General features: G+C 41.6%; 1 protein-coding gene across 4 annotated transcripts in view; it reads left to right on the top strand.

The window, feature by feature from the left end:
• Nucleotides 1–19,642, top strand: part of NRXN3 (neurexin 3) — a gene marked incomplete at its 5' end in the record, with an annotated part of 972,314 nt that overhangs the window by 413,517 nt on the left and 539,155 nt on the right. For all 4 annotated transcript variants that reach the window (XM_082057637.1, XM_082057638.1, XM_082057640.1 and 1 more), the window contains one exon: nt 16,046–16,165. In XM_082057637.1, the coding sequence (XP_081913763.1) occupies nt 16,046–16,165 (120 nt within the window). The remainder of the gene's footprint in view (nt 1–16,045; nt 16,166–19,642) is intronic.

Raw genomic sequence — 19,642 nt, 5'->3', positions numbered from 1 at the left:
GTGTGTGGTAATCTGGTTTGTTTTTATTGCTCTTTTGCAATTGCTACATTTCTGATTTTTTTGGGAACAACAGGTAGCTCTTAATTAATCTTGAAGGTCTGATCAGATCTGTACTAGCAGTTTGTGTTTCCCTGGAAGGTATTTAGCAAAGCCAGAGACCTTCTTGCTGCCTGGTGTGTAAAATCTGTTCTGGGTTGATGTGCTACACACAACTGTGAGAAGAATGAAGTTTCAGGGTAATGACCTTATACCAATATATTTGTTTGTTTTCTGCAGAGTATCTTTAGCTGCTGTGCCAACTGTAGCTTTCATCACGATCTTTTAGATAACAAGGGAACCACCCAAAAAAGGGATTGTTGAGAGGGCCTGAGAGAAAAGCTACAAAAGGTAGGGAAGTTGTTGACACTTAAATGGTCGGTGTTGGGTCAGGGTACTAAACACCCTGAAGACACAAGGTCAGTTCTCAGAAAGGACTCCATGATAGGAGCCCACTTCTGCTGGAAGCTTCCAATCATGCCTGCCGCCTGCTTTTGGCCTTGCTATCCCCACCCATGAAACAGGTATTCATGGTATTTACCTATTCGCGATGAGAGTAGACATTCAGCTATATCTTGCAGAGTACCTTGAAGTAGTGTGTGGAAGCCACTAGAGATGAGCAAAGTATTAGAAACTGAGGAAAAGAAGCTGTCTATTGTGACCTAGTTCTTTGTGGCCTCCAACTCAACAGCTTATGGGCTGTGGTTGGAAGTTTTTATACAGCTTCTGAAATTGAGTAATATGGGCTATTTCCATGTCTATGTCAGACATACACAGCTTGAGAGAAAAGATGTTGCACTGTGGTGTGTATGCAAGAGTTGGAGGATGGAAAATGTTGTTCCAGCTGACCTTCTTTCCCTCCTTGGAAGTAAACCTATTTAAACTCCAGATCTACTCCTCCTTGATTCTAGACTTCTAAAATAAATTCTTTTTGCTGATTACTTCATTCTTGGTCTTACTGCTAGATGAATGGATCAGTTTATTCCATTTACAAAAGTCAAGACTGAACAACTTGCTGCTTTTTCCTCACTGGTCCTGGAAGAAATAAAGCACGTGTCCAATCTTTGTGAAGTTTAAAGACATTGCCCTAACTATTAATGAGTACTTCCTGCATTTGGGGTGTCTTTCCACCTCTTTATTGATTTGCCTTATATCCTCCTCTGTTTTCCTTTCCTTTGTTTGGACATCTTCATGTTGCTTACCATGGGCAATAGAGCTATCTGAAATTCAGCTTCACATTCTAAATACGTTCACCTCATCCTGTCCCTAGCCAAACCAGCCCAACAGCAGTGGTTAAAGACTGTTATATTTCTTCTACAAGGTAGTTTCTGTGTGCTTTAGAGACCTGTATTCTTCCTTTCCTCTTCATCTTTTCTTACCTGTTCCACCGATAACACCTGCTCACAAGAGAGAGTGATTAATATTAAACTTACTGACACTGTTCCAGATGTTTTGGGACTTTTTTTTGTCCTAATTTAATCTTCTTCCAGATCCTGCAGTAAAGTCATAATCTTGTTCTACTTTCCGTGAAATAGTATAGTTAACCTTTTGAATTCACTGTTGCATGAAAAGCATGAATGACACATACAGGCTGGATAATCAGAAATGCATTTTGCATACTAAGCAGTATGTGGAAAGAAGAAAACCTAATCTCATGCTTTAAATCTCACAGCAGGATAATGTCAGCAAGGATTTCACTCTTCATCTACTCAGTAGTGAAAGTTTAAATCTGGAGATACTTCACTTTCTCTGTGGAATCAAAGGTTGTCTGTTGAGTAGAGGCACATTAATTTACTCTATGATGGTTTGACAGTTCTCCTGTTCTTTATGCTTTTGTTTTCCATTGTCACAGTGCTGCTGGAATTATGGAATAAGTATAAGTTTTGCTCCAGCTCAGCTACAAAGATAAGGAGCCGGGAAGTTACAGAAAGTGCTTGTTTGTTACACAGAAATTACTTTGTTAGAATGTGTGTCGAGGAAGATGCATGAAGAAATGCATCCTTCTCCTCTTTCCATCCCCTGCTTTATTTTGCATTTTGTTTAAAGAACTCTGGGGCTTTTGGGGCTCAATGTAGTAGAAGTGGGAAGAAAACTCCGACTAGCTGAAAAGGGAAGGAAATTGCCACCTTGAGTCATTCTTGGACTGTAAAACAATAGTAAAGATTCAAAATGTTAAACTTCATAGGAAGCACAGGAAATGTCATCTGTAGATGCCAAGCCTAATTTATTGGGTATTAATGTAAAAGGAGACAATGGGAGAAAGGGAGAACTTCCAATCTCTCTTCAGTATCAGCTGTGATATTAGAAATTTTAAGAATGGAAGGTTATAAAGGTGAGTATGCACTTCTTAAATAACCATCTTTTGAGAAATGTGGTCAGTGATTTGGTGTTTTGTTGTTCCCATTGTACTGTATAATAGAAATACGTAAACTTCAGTGACAAGGGATTCAGGAGCTGCTGCCTGTAGTCCCATCTTGTCCTTTGCTTTTTCCATGCTGAAAGAGAAAACTTAGAATCAAGATATAACACATTAAAAAAAAAAAAAAAAAAAAATCTGTGTGGCTTCCTTGTGAACTGGACTCAAAAAAAAAAAAAAATCCTGTATCTAAATGCAAGAGCATCAGTGGGATTATTTTGGTTTGCTTTTCTGTGCTCTGCAATTTTCAGAAAGTGTAGTTGGATCTTGAGTCAGACTTTGTAGATTTATGATTCTTTTTTGCCATGTGGACTGTGATTTGACTACAGATAACAAGATCATTCATACCTAGGTGAATGTGTGAGCTTGTACTACTGTTGTTTTGTTGATTGCTCTGATGAGGTTGACAGAGATTATGTGGGTCTAAAGCCTGAGCTATCACTTTGCCTGTTGATGCAAGTTTTCTTGTTGAAATCCATGAGCAGGCAACAACTTGTGAGGGTGCAAGGTTTTACTGTCACTTTACATCCAGTGTCAGGTGTAGTTCTTGGGATAAACAGATGTCATCTTCTAGAGTTGTCAGTTCCCTGTGGTTTTCTGGCAATAAATCCACTTTGGCCTAAAAAGCCAAGGAAATCTGTGCTTTTATAAGGGACAGAAGATTTAAGTTTTGATCCAGAGCCTGGATGTAGTAACAAAATAAAAATATTCTTAATTCATGTACTGAAAGCCAAATAGATTTTTTTTTTTTTTAAACTTAAATGGATTCTAAGTATTTCTCAAATGAGATTAAAATCTCTCCTAAATTGTTGGTAAATGCTGACAGATGAGTGTTAAGAATGATAACTTATTTATTTTTCTTTCCACTATCTGCAAATTCTATGACCTTGTGTGTGTGAATGAAATGCATTTGCTGTCTTGTTTGTGGTTTTGTTATCTGTTGCTTTATTGGGTTAAGGTAGCCACGTCCCTCTATGTACTTGTTGATTACATTGTCATTTCTGCATGTATTAATTATGCACATTGGCTGTGATGGTTGTACCAGTTGTTTTTATTTATTTGAAGTGATGTGACCCTGATTTATCTGCCTTTTTACTAACCTGTTGTTTATTGTTTTTGCTTTTTTTGTGTGTTTATTTTATTTTATTTTTTGCTAACAAAGTTGAGTTGACCAAAGCTGACCTGCAAGGTAGAGAAGGTTCTTTTTCCCCATTACTGGTTTGAACTGAAAGATGCTTTTATGTAACATTTGATACCTTTTACTGGATGCAGTCACACCTCTGAGACAGGAACAGAACTCCAGGCCTTCTGGAGAGGATATCTGGGTTGAAGACAGACATGGCAGACAATCGAGGTCTTTCTGTTGACTGTGGCGGGGTTTGACTGTATCAATCTCTGAATATCCATGAGAGCACAAGTTGATTTCCTGAAATGCCTAATTATTGTTCAGGCAAATAGCTGCTGTGTATAGAGACACAGAAGGTCCTCAGAGCTGTGCAAAACAAAAAGCTGACTTGGATTCTTCAGTACTGACCTTAAGGAGTGAGACCAGGAGGTAAAAGCTGGTTGCTTAATTTAGACTTGGAAAAACAAAACAAACAAAGAACCCGAAACAAAAACACCCCACAAAACAAATAAACAAACCAAAATACACAGAAATAACTTTCTGGAATTTCAGCTAAAAACCAAACCAAACAAAAAACCCTAGTAAATTGCCTTAGTAGCTAGATGGCATTTTACAAACCATAACTGATCAAACATATGAGTGGTCATGCCTGATCCTTTTGTACCTACAGATTTGAGTGTATCTCATAGCCCTTTTTTTAGAACCTCTTACTGAATAGTCTCTGATTGTTTTTACAAAGCAGATAGGGCTGTTTCATGATGTTGATCCTCACATGAAATTCTTACTGGCATCTTTTATTACTATTGCCTGCTAAGATAAAAAGGATCAAGTAACAATGTTCAAGATTGCCAAAGGGCTGAGAACTATGTGTATGGTGTTAAAATACTGAAGCTACTCAAATGAAAGCCATTAAAGAGACTGAGAGTAGCTCCAGTAGAAAAGGGGGGAAAAAATGGGAGAAGTCAAAGATGATGGCTCAAAGAGGAGAGGCCAGGCAGTAATTGAGAACATGACACTTGAATTACGGAGACATGATGGGGTAAAGAGTGGAAAACCAGTTTAATGAAGGCTAATTCTTAGGAGATATATAATGAAGAAGGGATTAATGGTACAGTTATGTACAGCCTGTTTCCCTGGGACATGAGTGAGGAAACCTGCTTATTAGAAATTAATAGGACTTTGATACTAGCATAACTGGAGAGATGTTTTCCACAGTGTTCAAGGTCTATCCTTTTAAACATGATAGTGAAAGTATACTACCCAATTTATCTGGAGAGACTGCAATATTGAGTACAAATTAATTTGTTCCTGAATGTTGTGGAAGCTTAGGAAAATGATCATCCTTTTTAATGGAAAAGGAGGGAATGGTCTTGGGTATAAGGGGAAGTTGGAGGCATTGAGCAATGTGTCTCTGTTTAACTTTTTTGAAACCACAGATGGTATCTGTTATGGTATCGGCTTAATCATCTTGAAATTTTATGTCTAAGCTTTTGTTGTGGAAGAAAACATGTTCCTGTTTGACTCTCTGAAATAGAGACAAGACTTCCCAACATGTCTTCAGTCATGTGGTCCATGAATTCCTTTTCTATTCACTGTGTTTACTGTGAAGACCTGGTGACATTGTTGACCTGACCTAATGCAATAGATGTGTTTTTCAAATTAAAATATTCCTCTTCCAAATTCCAGGCGTAGGTAGGTAGCAACTACCTCTGTTTCAGAATATCATTGGTGTTTTTAGGTAGGGTTTGGCATTCTATGGCTCAGTAGAAAAATGATAAAAATATTTTTGGAGGAACCAAGGAAATTTTAATGGATAAACAGTTTATCACTGTAGCAGTTGTTAATATACAGAAGCATATTAGGAAGCACCCTGTTACCTGACAGATAAAGATACTGACTGCCTGAGGTAATTTTAGCCATTTAATGTATATGAAATATTGAATCTGAAAGATTTGACAGCCTAGAATTAGGCAGAAGTTAGATCAATGTATTGTTCTCTATACATGTGGAATATCTGACTGTGACCATATTTTGTTGTCATCTCTGTCCTGCTCCCAGCTGTAAAAAGTTGAAGTACTCTGCCTTACAGAGGTTAGGGATTTAGAGAGTATTAGGTGCTGCTTATAGGGAATTTCTGAAGTTTATGTAAATGAAAGTGGTAAAGGATGAGATTTGAAAGAATATGAAGGATACGTGGGCAGGGACTGATGTAAGGGAAAAAAGAATCCTGGACGTATGCTGAGATGTAAATAGCTTTAGGACTGAGGTGTTCTATGCTATCCATTTAAACTGTGGCAGAGAGTCTGGGACTTGCATTAGACATCAGCAAATATTGTGTCTCTCTGGCTGCAGCTGCCGTTGGTCTCTCTAGTCACTTGTGTGTCCATCAGAATACATGCCCAGGCATTCCTGCTCAGTTTTCTGATGTCTGTTGAAGTGAATGCAGCATGAAGAGATCTAGGAACAAACAGTTTTGTTTTGATTTCTCCAGAGTCCTCAGAACCTAGAAGTTTGTCACAGCTGTGAAGAACATACCAGCTCAAACTCATATTGTTACAGAGGTCTTAACCCTATAGGAATAGTTTTGCTTCAGGTGGAGACACCTGATCACGCTGAAGCCTAAGGGGAAACTTTTGTCTGGAGTACATAATGTGGATTAGTGGCTTTTCAGGAAAACAACCTTTGCTAAATAGGTTTGGTTATTTCAGAATGGGCCATGAAGCCTTGTACTGTTGTACTGCTGTGATTTGCAGTCGTGAAGGGTGTTTTTCCAATTACTATAACTGTATTTTTCTTGTTCACATACAGGCCTTTCAGTTTTTCCTTTCTGCTTTTATTTTCTGTGTCTGAATGTCTGAATACTTCTGTTTACTTCCTCTACTTCATTTGCATCTCCCTGTCCCTTGTTACATCTCAGGTCCAGGCATACTCCCTTTTATGCAGTTGACTTTTTGTTGTATTGTTTGGATTATTTTTTTTCCTCACCAGCATGTGTATGAGCACTTCATTTAATACGAATGGTAGATTCTTTTCAATAGGAATTAATTTTCAATGTGTGAAGGAAGGTGTTGTGTGCAAGAGCAAAAACGGTGTGTGTAGCTTGATGCTTATTGCTAGTTATGATCAAAGCACAAAGCAGTTGTATTATAATCCTGCTGCTCTTGCACAAAGAAACTGATTCCTCATGTAACTCGGAAGAATGATGGACACAATACTGTCTTTTATTCCTCAAGTTCTTTTCTCTGCAAAGAGCTTTCAAATGACACAGCAGGAATGGCTTCTCTTGCCAGTGAAATGTGCCCACCTGTGGGATGAAACATGGCAGTTTCAGCAATGTGCAGCAGTAAATTAAATTTTTTTCGTTTCAGGGCAAAGAGAAACCTGCCACACAGTTGAAACTGCAGGAAAGAGTTAGTAAGACAAAGTAATCTTTTCAAGCAGAATATGGATAAGAGATCTGGCTACTATACTCTTCTAAGGTCATTTTCTTCAAATACTTAGTGGTAAAACTAACAAACAAACCATACTTCTAGCTGGGAAACTTGGAAGAAAAGTGCAATACTGGACTCCTTCCCAAGGAGGGAGACACAACAACATCTGAGATCCTGCAAGTCCTCATATACTGAGCTGTTCTAGTAAAATTGAGTGATGCAGAAATAGAGATCAAATGGACATTGTTGAAGAATTCTGCTTTGCCATCTCATGTTCCTTAGCAGCTGGCTTTGTTGATAGGCTTAGTCTGAACAGAAGACAGAGCAAGTCAAATTTCTGCTAGTGGGGGATGCTCATCTACACTGAGGACATCTCCATTTTTATTCTATACCTACTGCCCACTCAATCTCCATGACACTGTGCATGTGTCATGAGGAAGACAATGCACCGAGCCCAGCTGCAGACAACAAAACTAACGTTTTTGAACAAAAATGCATTCAACAGAATTAGCAAGTCTTGTTAGTGTGTTGGCAATTTAAGGAGAAAATTTAAGTCAGTGTGGATATTTTATTAGTTAAAAGTATGGTGTGATTTATCAGATGTATCTCAGATTATTAAGTGAAGACTATTTCTGAAACTTTGCTTTTAAATACTTCCTGCTGTAAGTGTTGCCAAAGGAATAAGATTAAAAATAGGCCTGGACCCTGATTGCATTGGTATTTTAGAACCAATTCTACTGTATAGTATAAATTGTCTGTCATCTTCTCTTTCCTTGTTTGTTAGCACTGAAGGGCATGTGCGTGGTAACACAATCTTCATGTTTTATAAGCCTTCCTGTGCTTCTGTCGCTTTGCTCCTTAATCCAAAATCCTAATCCTCTGTGACATCCTTGTTAGTTGCTCTGAACAAAATTCTTTTGTCACAGATGATGGATTATGACATCAGGCAAGGATTGTAAGCAGCAGGAGTAGATGAACTCTCAGAGACAAAGATCCTTTTACCATTTATATGGCCCATAGTACTAAGGAGTGAAGCAAAGCATAATACCCAGAATCTATGCTGTGCTGTCACAACTAACTCTAAAGGAGGCAGACCAGACTTTGAGCTTCCTTGTGGTGTTGTCAGGCTTTCAAAATTCCTCATTGTTTGTTTGGTTGGTTTTGGGTCCCACCCCTGCCCCACCCGCCCTTCCACCCCCTCCTCCTCTGGATGCTTGGGAAGTTCTGTGTTCATCTTCAGAGTTGGTTTCTGTAAAATACAATTCTGAAACCACAGTATGGGTCATGAATTTAGATCCTTTGGCTGTCTGAACTCTCTCAATGAGCACCTCAAAGCACAAGTTCTAGGCCTCATGTAGTCTTATTCCTTGGGTAGAGTACCGGTCCTTTCTCTTGTGGCACCTAGACAAGAGATAGGCATGTTGGATGACACCTGCTGTCAAGTCCAGTTATCCATTATTCTCAGAAGAGTGCAGGAAAAGAGGAGAACTATTGGCATTGAAAATGCTGTTCTGCTTTGCTTCTATGTAATGGTGTTTACACTTGATGCTGTAGCAGGTTTGCATAGGGTCACAATTGCTTTCTGTTTTTATTTTTTTAAGCATACGTAAGTTTCTGTTTATACCTCTAGGACTAATGACATTCTTATTTAGGATTAGAGGCTAGATAATGGGATAGTAAGGTACAGGAGAAGTATCAGTTCCTTATTCCTTATCCTCAGCTCAGCTATTTCAGGTAAAATGACAACTAATACTCTGTTTCAGACTCTTAAATGTCATCCCTTCTTTTACTGGGCCAAAGTAAGTCTGAAGCAAGTGTTAGACCCTAACCTGAGGCATGTGTATCCATATAGCTACATTTATTTATTTTATAAGTGTAAAGGCAGGAGGGAAGTGTGTACACTTGAAGAAGCTGTAACATCTGTCAGCACTGTTGTAGTCCTAGAAGTGATCTGTTGGCTTCACACAGTGCCAGTGAGACCACTGGCATTCAAACACCTGCAAATGAGAGTCAGGTGGATGGGTAGAAAAGGTGGAGGGCAGGAGAAAAGTGTGGAAAATTGCTGCTCAACTTTGTTTCAGTATGGTAACACACTGGCTTCTTGCTGTGGCTGCTGCCACCACCTCATTTCAATAGGTGAATTTTCTTACAGGGGTTTTGTTGTTTGCTTTTGTTATCCACACTTCCACTTCTACCTAGAGGTTTTGGGGTTTTGATTTTCTGATGGGGTGTGGGTGTTGCCACAGTAACAGTGGGAGATTTAAAACTGGTCGAAACCTGAAACTAGCACTCAGTCCCTAAGGTTGGATGATCAGAGCCAGCGCAGCCGGAGCTGCGGCAGCACATCTTGAGGTACAGGAGCGTTTCAGGACCCGGCAGCACCCAGCAGCTCTTGTGAGAGTGGCTGATGTGGTGTGGGCATTGCCAGGGTAACGGTGATCACACCCCTGCCCCAACCTTGAAAAAGCCTCAGGAAGGGCAGCGCTCCAGGCGCTGGGAGGTGACACCAACGTGTGAGGCTGTGAGTACCACCCACACTGTGCTGCAGCAGCGGGTGCAGTAGCTCATGCAGCAGGGTGCAGAGGTTGTGTCCCTCCTTGCTGAGTAGACCATCTCACCTATTGGCAGTCTCTCAGACTGCAGCTGACCATGGTCTCCTCCAGAGAGAGAGCTTGCCCCAAAAAGACTGTGTTGACCCAGATGGAGGACCTGCCCCGATCTGTGGCTGTTCAGGTGTCTGGCTGCAGGGAGTGCCAGAGGCTGCTGCTGCGGGAGAGAGGCAGCATTCCACCTGCGTGAGGTGTGAGCAGGTGGGAGATCTGCTCAGCATGGTGGTGGAACTTAAGGAGGAGGTTGAGAGACTGAGGACCATCAGGGAGTGTGACAAGGAGATTGACTGGTGGATTTACTCCTTGGTGTTCCGGCTAGAAAGACTCCAGGGAGATACCCCCCCAAAAGGTGACGGACCCCCCACTCTGTTGGGCAGAAGGGGGATACCTGAGACAGCCCCTGCCCTGTTGCTGTCAGGTGGGGGCAGGAGACCAAAAAGATGAGGAAGGTTGGAAGCAAGTCCCAGTTTAGTGTCACAGGTGACGCCCCTCCCTGCCTGCTTTGCTTCTCCAGATGCCCCTCTGTAATAGGTTTGAGTCCCTGGATCTTGAAGGAGAGGTAAGTGAGGATGTGATGCAAGGCCTGTCTATAAGGTCACAAAGGAAGAGGCAGTTGACACCACACCTCAAGACTGCCTCTGATAAGAAAGAAAGAAGGGTAATTGTAGTAGGTGATTCTCTTCTGAGAGGAACATAGGGCCCAATATTCAGAGTTGATCCTCATCATAGGGAAGTGTGGAGTCTACCTGGAGCCCAGATCAGGGATATCACCAGGGGACTCCCCAACCTGGTGCACTCGACAGACTACTACCCACTGCTGATCTTCCAGACAGGTGGGGAGGAAGCTGCATCCCGTAGTCTGAGGGCAATGAAGAAAGACTTCAGGGCTTTGGGACAGTTGGTGAAAGAGTCTGGGGTGCAAGTGATTTTTTTTCTTCCCTCCTTCCATTTTTGGGTGATGACCTGGGATGGAATAGAAGGATCCAGTCCATAAATGCTTGGCTACGAGACTGGTGCTACAGGCAGGGCTTTGGGTTCTTTGATAATGGCTGGTTTTATAATACTCCAGTCCAGACAGTAATACACAGGAAAGGTTTATATCACAGGGGCAAAAGGATGCTGGGACAGGAATTAGCAGGGCTCACTTGGAGAGCTCTAAACTAGATTTGAAGGGGTATGGAGTTGTAGCTGGGCTTGCACCAGTGGGGCAGCACTCTAGTGTTGATGAAGACTGGGAGGTCTCCCACCCCGCTAGGGTGAAATCAGTGTGCTCAGCTTGCTCTCTGAAATGCCTGTACACCCAAGCACGCAGCATGGGGAATAAGCAGGAGGAGTTAGAAACCTGTGTTTGGTCAGGAGATTATGATCTGATGGTAATTATGGAGACATGGTGGGACAGCTCACATGACTGGAATGTGGTCACGGATGGCTATGTCCTTCTCAGGAAAGATGGGCCAGCCAGGCGTGGTGGTGGAGTTGCTCTTTACGTGAGAGGGCAACTACAATGTATTGAGTACTGTCCAGGGGTGAATGAGGACCGAGTTGAGGGTCTGTGGGTGAGAATTCAGGGGCAGGCTGGCAGGGGTGGTACTGTTGTGTGTGTCTATTACAGGCCACCAGATCAGACTGAGGAAGTTGATGAGGCCTTCTACAGAGAGAGCAAGCAGCCTTGCAATTGCAGGCCCTGGTTGTTGTGGGGAATTTTAACTTCCCTGATGTTTGCTGGGAGGACTGCTCAGCCAGCCAGCCACAGTCTAGGAGGTTCCCCTAGTGCATTGATGATAACTTCCTGATGCAAATGGTGGATGAGCCGACTAGGAGAGGAGCACTGCTGGATCTCATCCTCACTAACAAGGAGGGTCTGGTTGAAGTAGTAAAAGTTGAGGGCTGCCTTGGTTGCAGCGATGTCATGTGGCAGGAACAGAATTCTAAGCAGAATTGCAACCCTGGACTTCAGTAGGGGCAACTTTGGCCTTTTCAAGCAATGGCTAGGTCCCATGTACCCATGGGACAAGGTACTTGAAGGTAAAGGGGCCCAAGAGAGTTGGTTAGCGTTCAAGGACTGCTTCTTCCAAGCTCAAGATCAGAGCATTCCGACAGGTAGGAAGTCAAGGAAGGGAGCCAGGAGACTTGTGTGGTTAAACAGGGAACTGCTAGGTAAGCTCAAGTGGAAGGGTAGAGTCTACAGATCATGGAAGGAGGGGCTGGCCACTTGGGAAGAATATAAGGCTGTCAGAATATAAGGTTGTCAGAGAATGCAGGGAGGTAACTAGGAAAGCTAAGGTCTCCTTAGAATTAAACCTTGCAAGAGCAATCAAGGACAACAGAAAGAGCTTCTTCAAATGCATGGCAGATAAAACTAACACTAGAGGCAGTGTAGGCCCACTAATGAATGAGGTGGGTGCCCTAGTGACAGATGATACAGAGAAGGCAGAGTAACTGAATGCCACCTTTGTCTCTGTCTATACTGCCAGAGGCTGTCCTGAGGAGCCCTGTACCCCTGAGGCCCCAGAGGAAGTCAGGACAATGGAGGAGTTTGCTTTGGTTAATGAGAACTGGATTAAGGACCAGTTAAGCAAACTGGACATCCATAAATCCATGGGTCCTGATGAGATGCACCCATGCGTGCTGAGGGAGCTGGCTGAAGTCATTGCTAGGCCACTCTCCATCATCTTTGCTAAGTCGTGGGGAATGTGAGAGGCGCCTGAGGACTGGAGGAAAACAAATGTCACTCCAGTCTTCAAAAAGGGCAAGAAGGAGGACCCGGGTCCTATAGACCGGTCAGCCTCACCTCCATCCCTGGAAAGGTGATGGAACAACTTATTCTTGGTGCCATCTCAAGGCATATCAAGGATAAGAGGGTATTTGGGGCAGTCACCATGGCTTCACCAAGGGAAAGTCATGCTTAACCAACCTCATAGCTTTTTATGAGGTCGTAACCAGGTGGATAAATGATAGTAAAACAGTGGATGTGTTCTATTTTGATTTCAGTAAAGTATTTCACACCATCTACCACAGCATCCTCGCAGCTAAACTGAGGAAGTGTGGTCTGGATGATCAGGTAGTGAGGTAGACTATGAACTGGCTGAAGGAAAGAAGCCAGAGAGTTGTGGTCAATGGGGCAGAGTCTAGTTGGAGGTCTGTATCTAGTGGAGTCCCTCAAGGGTCAGTACTGGGACCAGTACTATTCAACATATTCATCAATGACTTGGATGAGGGAATAGAGTGCACTGTCAGCAAGTTTGCTGATGACACCAAACTGGGAGGAGTGGCTGACACACCAGAAGGCTGTGCTGCTGTCCAGGGAGACCTGGACAGGCTGGAGAACTGGGTGGGGGAAAACTGAATGAAATATACTAAGGGTAAAAGTAGAGTTTTGCATCTGGGCAAGAACAACTCGAGTATAAGTTGGGGAATGACCCATTAGAGAGCAGTGTAGGGGAAAGGGACCTGGGGGTCCTGATGGACAGCAAGATGACCATGAGCCAGCACTGTGCCTTTGTGGCCAGGAAGGCCAATGGGATCCTGGGGTGTATTAGAAGGGGGGCGGCTAGTAGGTTGCGAGAGGTTCTCCTCCCCCTCTACTCTGCCCTGGTGAGACCGCATCTGGAATATTGTGTCCAGTTCTGGGCCCCTCAGTTCAAGAAGGACAGGGAACTGCTGGAGAGAGTCCAGCACAGAGCTGTGAAGATGATGAAGGGAGTGGAGCATCTCCCTTATGAGGAAAGGCTGAGGGAGCTGGGTCTCTTTATCTTGGAGAAGACTGAAGGGTGACCTTATTAATGTTTATAAATATATAAAGGGTGAGTGTCACAAGGATGGAGCCAGGCTCTTCTTGGTGACAACCAATGATAGGACAAGGGACAGTGGGTACAGAGTGGAGCACAGTGGGTTCCACTTAAATATAAGAAGAAACTTCTCAGTGAGGGTGACAGAACACTGGAACAGGCTGCCCAGGGAGGTTGTGGAATATCTCCTTCTCTGGAGATATTCAAAACCTGTGTGGATGCCTTCCTGTGTAACCTCATCTAGGTCTTCCTGCTCCATCAAGGGGATTGGACTAGATGATCTTTTGAGGTCTCTTCTAATCCCTAACATTGTGTGATTCTGTGATTATTTTTTTGTTTTTTACAGTAAAACAGATTGTGAATGAAACTCAGGTTTTTGTTAATGTTCAGTTAAATTCTCTGTCTACTGATAGTCACATGTTGCTTCTCATTGCAGGAGAGACGTAAAGAAACACAGCTAAAAAGCTACAGAAATTCACCCATTCTGTTCTTGCAGTTTGGTGGGAAGAGCAGGAACTAAAAAGCTATAAGTGTCCATTGCTAACTTCATCTTTGAATTGTTGGGAACATCATGGCATGGCTCAAGTGGGCCCAATGGACCTCATGAGGTTCAACAAGGCCAAGTGTAGGGTCCCGCACCTAGATCAGGGCAACTCCAGTATCAATACTGGCTGGGGGATGAAGGGATTGAGAGCAGCCAAGAAGGAGAAGGACTTGAAGGTACTGTTTCATTAAAAGGGTTAATTTGGCAGAAACTAAATCCCCTAGCATTCCAGCTTGTCCTCAGATATTGCTGGGGGGTGAGGGCGGCTGAGCTTAGCTTCTGAGTGATGCCAAATTAAAGGAAAATGATCTCAAGTTGGCACTATAAGTCTGATTGTGCTCAACAGCCTCATTAAATTCACACAATTATGGATTTGCCTGTAGTGCCAGGTTGGGTTGTGGTCATTGAACTTACCCACTTACACAGATTTACTAATAGTATAACGTATACTATATGTCTAAGCGCATCTAATGAGGAATTATCACTACTAGATTCACAAATAGATTTATTAAAGCAACAGGTACAAGTTCTTTTAGATTGCTGGTGATAAAGTATACCATCTGCAAAATACACGTTGGCACCAAATGTATATTCGAAGATGACTATGTAGTGCTAATAACATGATTACAAAAACAAGCTTGTTTTCTGTTTCCTGGGGAAACACGTGGTATAACCAGACGTGCAAGTCCTACCCAAAGGCATCCCCATGGGTGGGGAAGAGAGGTTTAGCCCATCGACTGATCCTGGAAGTCCGTGATGCTGTCTCCTTGACTTCTAAGTGATGGTGTCTTCCCTGCCTTTCCCGTCATCAGGGTATTTTATACTATTTTCTGTGTTTAGGTGGAGCCGGAGTGACTCTAGTCAGACTTATCTTTGTTATTGATAGATATTAAGTTCTCTTGTTTTGATTTTAAAGGTATAGACTTAAAAGAATTCAGAGAGCATGCTCAAGGTAAAAGGGAGTCAGGTAGCTTTTGGGATGGAGGTGTGTTTTGGTATTATAATGAGATTGTAATAAGCAAAATTCATCCACAGGACACAGTTTTGCCACAACTGCTAGCTCAGCAACTTCTACTCTATTTCTTTTCCAACAAGTGGAAGGTATAGAATGGTAGGTATGTTAGCTATAGTTATGTGTTTTATTTGAAGCACTGCACAATAGGAGCAGCGTACCTTTGTCTAGAATGCTGAAGATAAAATGCTTTCCCAGGAAGTAACTTCTAAATTTGTGTTCTTATAATCTGTGGTTTGCAGCTTCACTTTTGCTCTCAAGTGATTCAGAATCCACCTACCTCCTTGTGGATGACATACTAGCTGTCATTCAGAGTCCCTCTGATCTGAAGCTCACTTTTTTGCCTGTTTCTTGGGTTGTCTTTGCAAGGTTTATCTAAGTAGGATAGCAACTATTAGCTCCAAATCACAGAACAATGAAAGGCTGTTCTTTTAGTAGGGACTGCTTCCCTCTCTGCTTCCCAGAGGGGCTGTGGAAACCAGTCCAGGATAGAGAAGTATTGTGGACTAATGCCATGCCTTTCTGAGGGCTTTATTGACCTATTTACAGAGGAACCTATGTAATGGGTCTGGGTCTTTTTTTTTTTTTTTATTTTTTTTTATTTTTTTTTATTAACCTATGGTATCTAACTGAGGTTTCAAAACTTCCGTTTGAATCCATGTATCAGGGTTCTTTGGGTAGAATGAAGCATTGTTCATGGTCTCGTTTCTTAGCTGGCATTTTCACAAGCCGATCTAACTTCCAGTGAAGCACAGCAACTTGGCAGGGTTTGTTATCCTTGTATCACACTATATTTTACAGTAAATTTATTTGAGCAAGCACTGAATGTATGAGTTGGGCCTGCCTAAGAGGGAATATGTTGCTGTCTGCTCTTCCTTGCTCTGTGTTATAATTTGCTTCTTTTGTCATGGAGTGTACACTTGTCTTTGTGCTCTTTTTACTTGAGTTTGTTGCATGTCCAAGAATGGAAACATGTTTGGTTAGTGCCTTTTTTCTTCTGCATGAGGATGTTAATGATGAATTGTAGCTAAAGAATTATGCTCTCAACTTTATTCCACCCTTTTCTTGTCATCCCTTTTCCAGGACCAAGCACTACCTGTCAGGAAGATTCCTGTGCAAATCAGGGTATCTGTAACCAGCAGTGGGAAGGGTTCACTTGTGATTGCTCCATGACTTCATATTCTGGGAGCCAGTGTAATGACCGTAAGTAGACTTTTCCACTGGACTGGGGAGCTGTGAGTTTTGATGTATGAGAGAACAGAGAACACATTATTAGTTATTGGTTTTACTTACAGTGTCAAACTTTTTTTCCTGGGAAGTTTATTTGAAGCATACAGCAGTTTGTTTTTATTTTTTCCTTGTTAAAATGAAAATATGCAATTCGGTATGTGTGGTGTTTTGGTTTTTTTTTGGTGTTTTTTTTTTTTTTAAAAAAAGCTAACTCAACCAGACTAATCATGATAATTGATGCTAATGGATATGGATTTTCTGATTTAGAGAAACTGGGAATGACTTGCATGTTTTGTGTGTAATGTTTAGATAGGTACAAAATATCTAGGCTTTGCGTACTGAATTATGCTTTGAGGTTTTCATTCAAATTTTGGTGACAAAGATAAGGAATCCATGCAAAACTGCTGAGCAGTGTTCAAGATTGTGTTCTACTGAATTACTAGCTGCATGTGGAGATGAAAAATTGGGTGCTGTTTGCTCGAATGTTCAGTTAAAACCAGTTGTTCAATTAAACATACAGCAACAGTGTTGTGCTGCTTGGCATGTTGATTTGCTTCATCTCAAAACATTGGATTTTTTTTTTTTCTTGGCCAATTACTATTAAGATCCCTGATAAAATAATTGAACAAAACCCCAAGGTCTTCCTTTAGGGGGTAGATAATCAGCTTTCAGATATTCCCTCTGCTCATCCTGATATGGCCTTTGCTTCTGCCTGGAGGGAGCAGATCAGTTCAGCTTTACTCTCTCCCCACTTCTGTTATTTAAGGCGACAGTTCCCTTCTTCCTCCGCTTCCAAGGCAGGGAACAAAGGAGTACGTTATGATTGCTGTAGAAAGCATAGTGGTAGGCTTCAATAATTTCCTTCATTGTGCGTGTAAATTTTAAGACCAGAAAGGACTCATAGTCCACTCTGACCACCTGCATCTCAAAAGCTGCTGCTTTTAATTAAGAATATTTGCAACAGACTTTTTAGTGGTTTCAGCAAGATTCTTGCAATATTGATGCCACAACACTGTTGTATCTGCAACCCTCGCCCTAGAAGTTTTGAGATGAGGCTGAACTGATGGCGCATATGACAAGCTGTTTAACATGGGGTGACAGTCAGTTTCTGCTGAAGGCCAAAAACCTGCTATTCTAAATCATTTATAAAATTTGTTATCTGCATTGGTGTCCCCTTTCTCTTAGTGTAGTTCTCCTAAACAGGTTTTGGAAAAGGCCTGTCATTTTTAGTGCTTTGACAGTGGCTGTATGAGAAGGGTACTACAGACACAGATTTATAGGCTGTAATGACACATACGGTTTTAGGGTGTTTTAGAGTTCAGAATGACTCCTTTGGGTCCAGAAGAAACATTTCATGTGGGAGCTACAAGATTTGGTTCCGATTATCTGCATTTTTGTTTCCTATTTTCGGGCTACTTGTTCAGTCATTCAGTTTAGACTTACTAATAAACCCGTTGTGTGAAATAAATGCCACTTTGAAACCTGCTGGGCTACATTTAAGTACATGTCCTGGAAATATCTGAAGTGATTATTGATACTGTTGGTTTTGTTCCTGTTGTATTAGGCTTCACAGCTCTGGAATGCCACAGTGCCCTTGTTATGCTGTTGCTAATTACTTTGTGCAGGCTCTGAAGTGTTGGCAGGCCAGGTTCCTGTGCGTGTAATTGGGGATTCCTGTGTGATTTTTGGAGCTGGCAGCTGGAAAACACATAGAGTAGTGATGGGGGTTTGATATGAATGGGGTGATGTGGGCAATGTAGTAGCCAGCCTCGCAGGGTCAGGCCTGGCTGGTGATGTAGAAATGCTCACAGGAAGATGTGGGTTTCAAAATGGTCTCCAAAGGTAGGTCACGTGGACTCCTTCTGGAACGCAAGAAGACTTCGAGCAGGATCTTCAAAAAGTGCGTATGACATCTTTTTGTGGTGTGGGTTGTTTTGGTGTGGTTTTTTGTTCGTGTTTTTGTTTGTTTGTTTAGTCTTTACCTTGTATCAGGACACTGAAGACCTAGTTCTACTCATGGTTGCCTGATGAAGTTATGAAGCACTGAGTGTTGTGGAAAGGGAAAAGGCTTCCATCCTGTTCCTATCTGTCAGATATGATTGTTGTTATACCGAAGTCTAATGGAAATACAGGCACTAGTATGTTAATTAAATTGTTTATTAGACTGGATTTTAGTGCAAGTAACGTCAGAGAGAGAGAACTTCTGTGGAACCCAAATCCTTGCTATTATTGCATCAGGCTCTTTTGTAGAACGTTTTTGTGCTACAGGAGTATAATTCTATTAATTGTTAGATGGCTATTTCTATTTTATGAGCAAATTGTGGTCTCCTACTGATCTAGATATGAAATGTTTAAGTCAATATAACAAGTCTAGATTTACACAATTGAAACAGTAGCAAGAGCAGGACTAACTGAATATGTTGTCTTTCTTTTAATCAACTCAAGCATCCACACTAGAAAATTTGCATTTCTAGGTGTTCGATGCAAAGTATTTCAGTGCCTCTGAGATAGATAAATTCTGGTCTGGTATTCTCTTAAATTATTCTTGATGATCTCTTTAGATCGTCTCCAGTTGGTTGGTGTGATTTCTTATTTGCTAGCATAAGCTTTGCAAAGTCATTTGGTCTTATCAATACCCAAGAAAGCTTGGTGTGCCCCTATGTTTTTGCTTTTTTATTTTTGTCACAGGGCTGGGCCATTAAGCTTCTAAATTCAGATGCAACTGGCTTGAAACTGCTGTTTCTGAAAGGTGAAGGAGAAGCACAGGTGGCAGAGATGCACATTGTATGTCTCTAGACACATTTGTAGATTCACTAGTGTTTAACAAGGCAAGGATTTAAACTTTTAGTGGAAAGGATGATGCAACCTTAATTTTCAGGTGGTGTTGTGTAGCTCTGTTTTAGATGGTGTTTTTACCCTGTAGGAATCAGGATTCCTCAGAATAAGAAATTAATGGAAGCTATGGAGGCATTCATTCAGTTTTAATATCCTTCGTGTTAAGGTGTATCATTCCTTGTACCAATATTAACAACAACAACAAAAAACCCCACGCTCCTTCCCTAAAATGTATTTGAGAAGTCTGTTGTACAAAAGTAAATTTAAAGGTCTGCCCTGCTTGTCATCCAGTACTAACACCTGTAGAGAAACATGGAAATAGAAGCAATGGTACTATTTTGGATATGCAAGTTCTGTTCTTGCTTTGTAAGATCTGTTCTTAATTTTTTGAAGTTGTTCCTCATTCTTCAGTCTTTAGAGAGGTTTTAATCCATCCAGCATCACATTCCATAAATCAGGGATTTCAACCTATTTTTGGAACTTGTTTGTTACTCTAAGATGTAGGAAATCAGCATTAACACACTGTAGTTGATAACTGGGGATATTAAACAACCTTGGTATGCCAAACTGTTGCTTAGACTGTTCAAATGTCTAACTATGAGCAGGTGAGTTATG

The sequence above is a fragment of the Streptopelia decaocto genome (genome assembly GCF_964273445.1).
Source record: "Streptopelia decaocto genome assembly, chromosome: 7".
Lineage (NCBI taxonomy): Eukaryota > Metazoa > Chordata > Aves > Columbiformes > Columbidae > Streptopelia > Streptopelia decaocto.
Note: the sequence above shows the minus strand (reverse complement) of the source record. Positions and strands in the feature narration are given on the sequence as shown.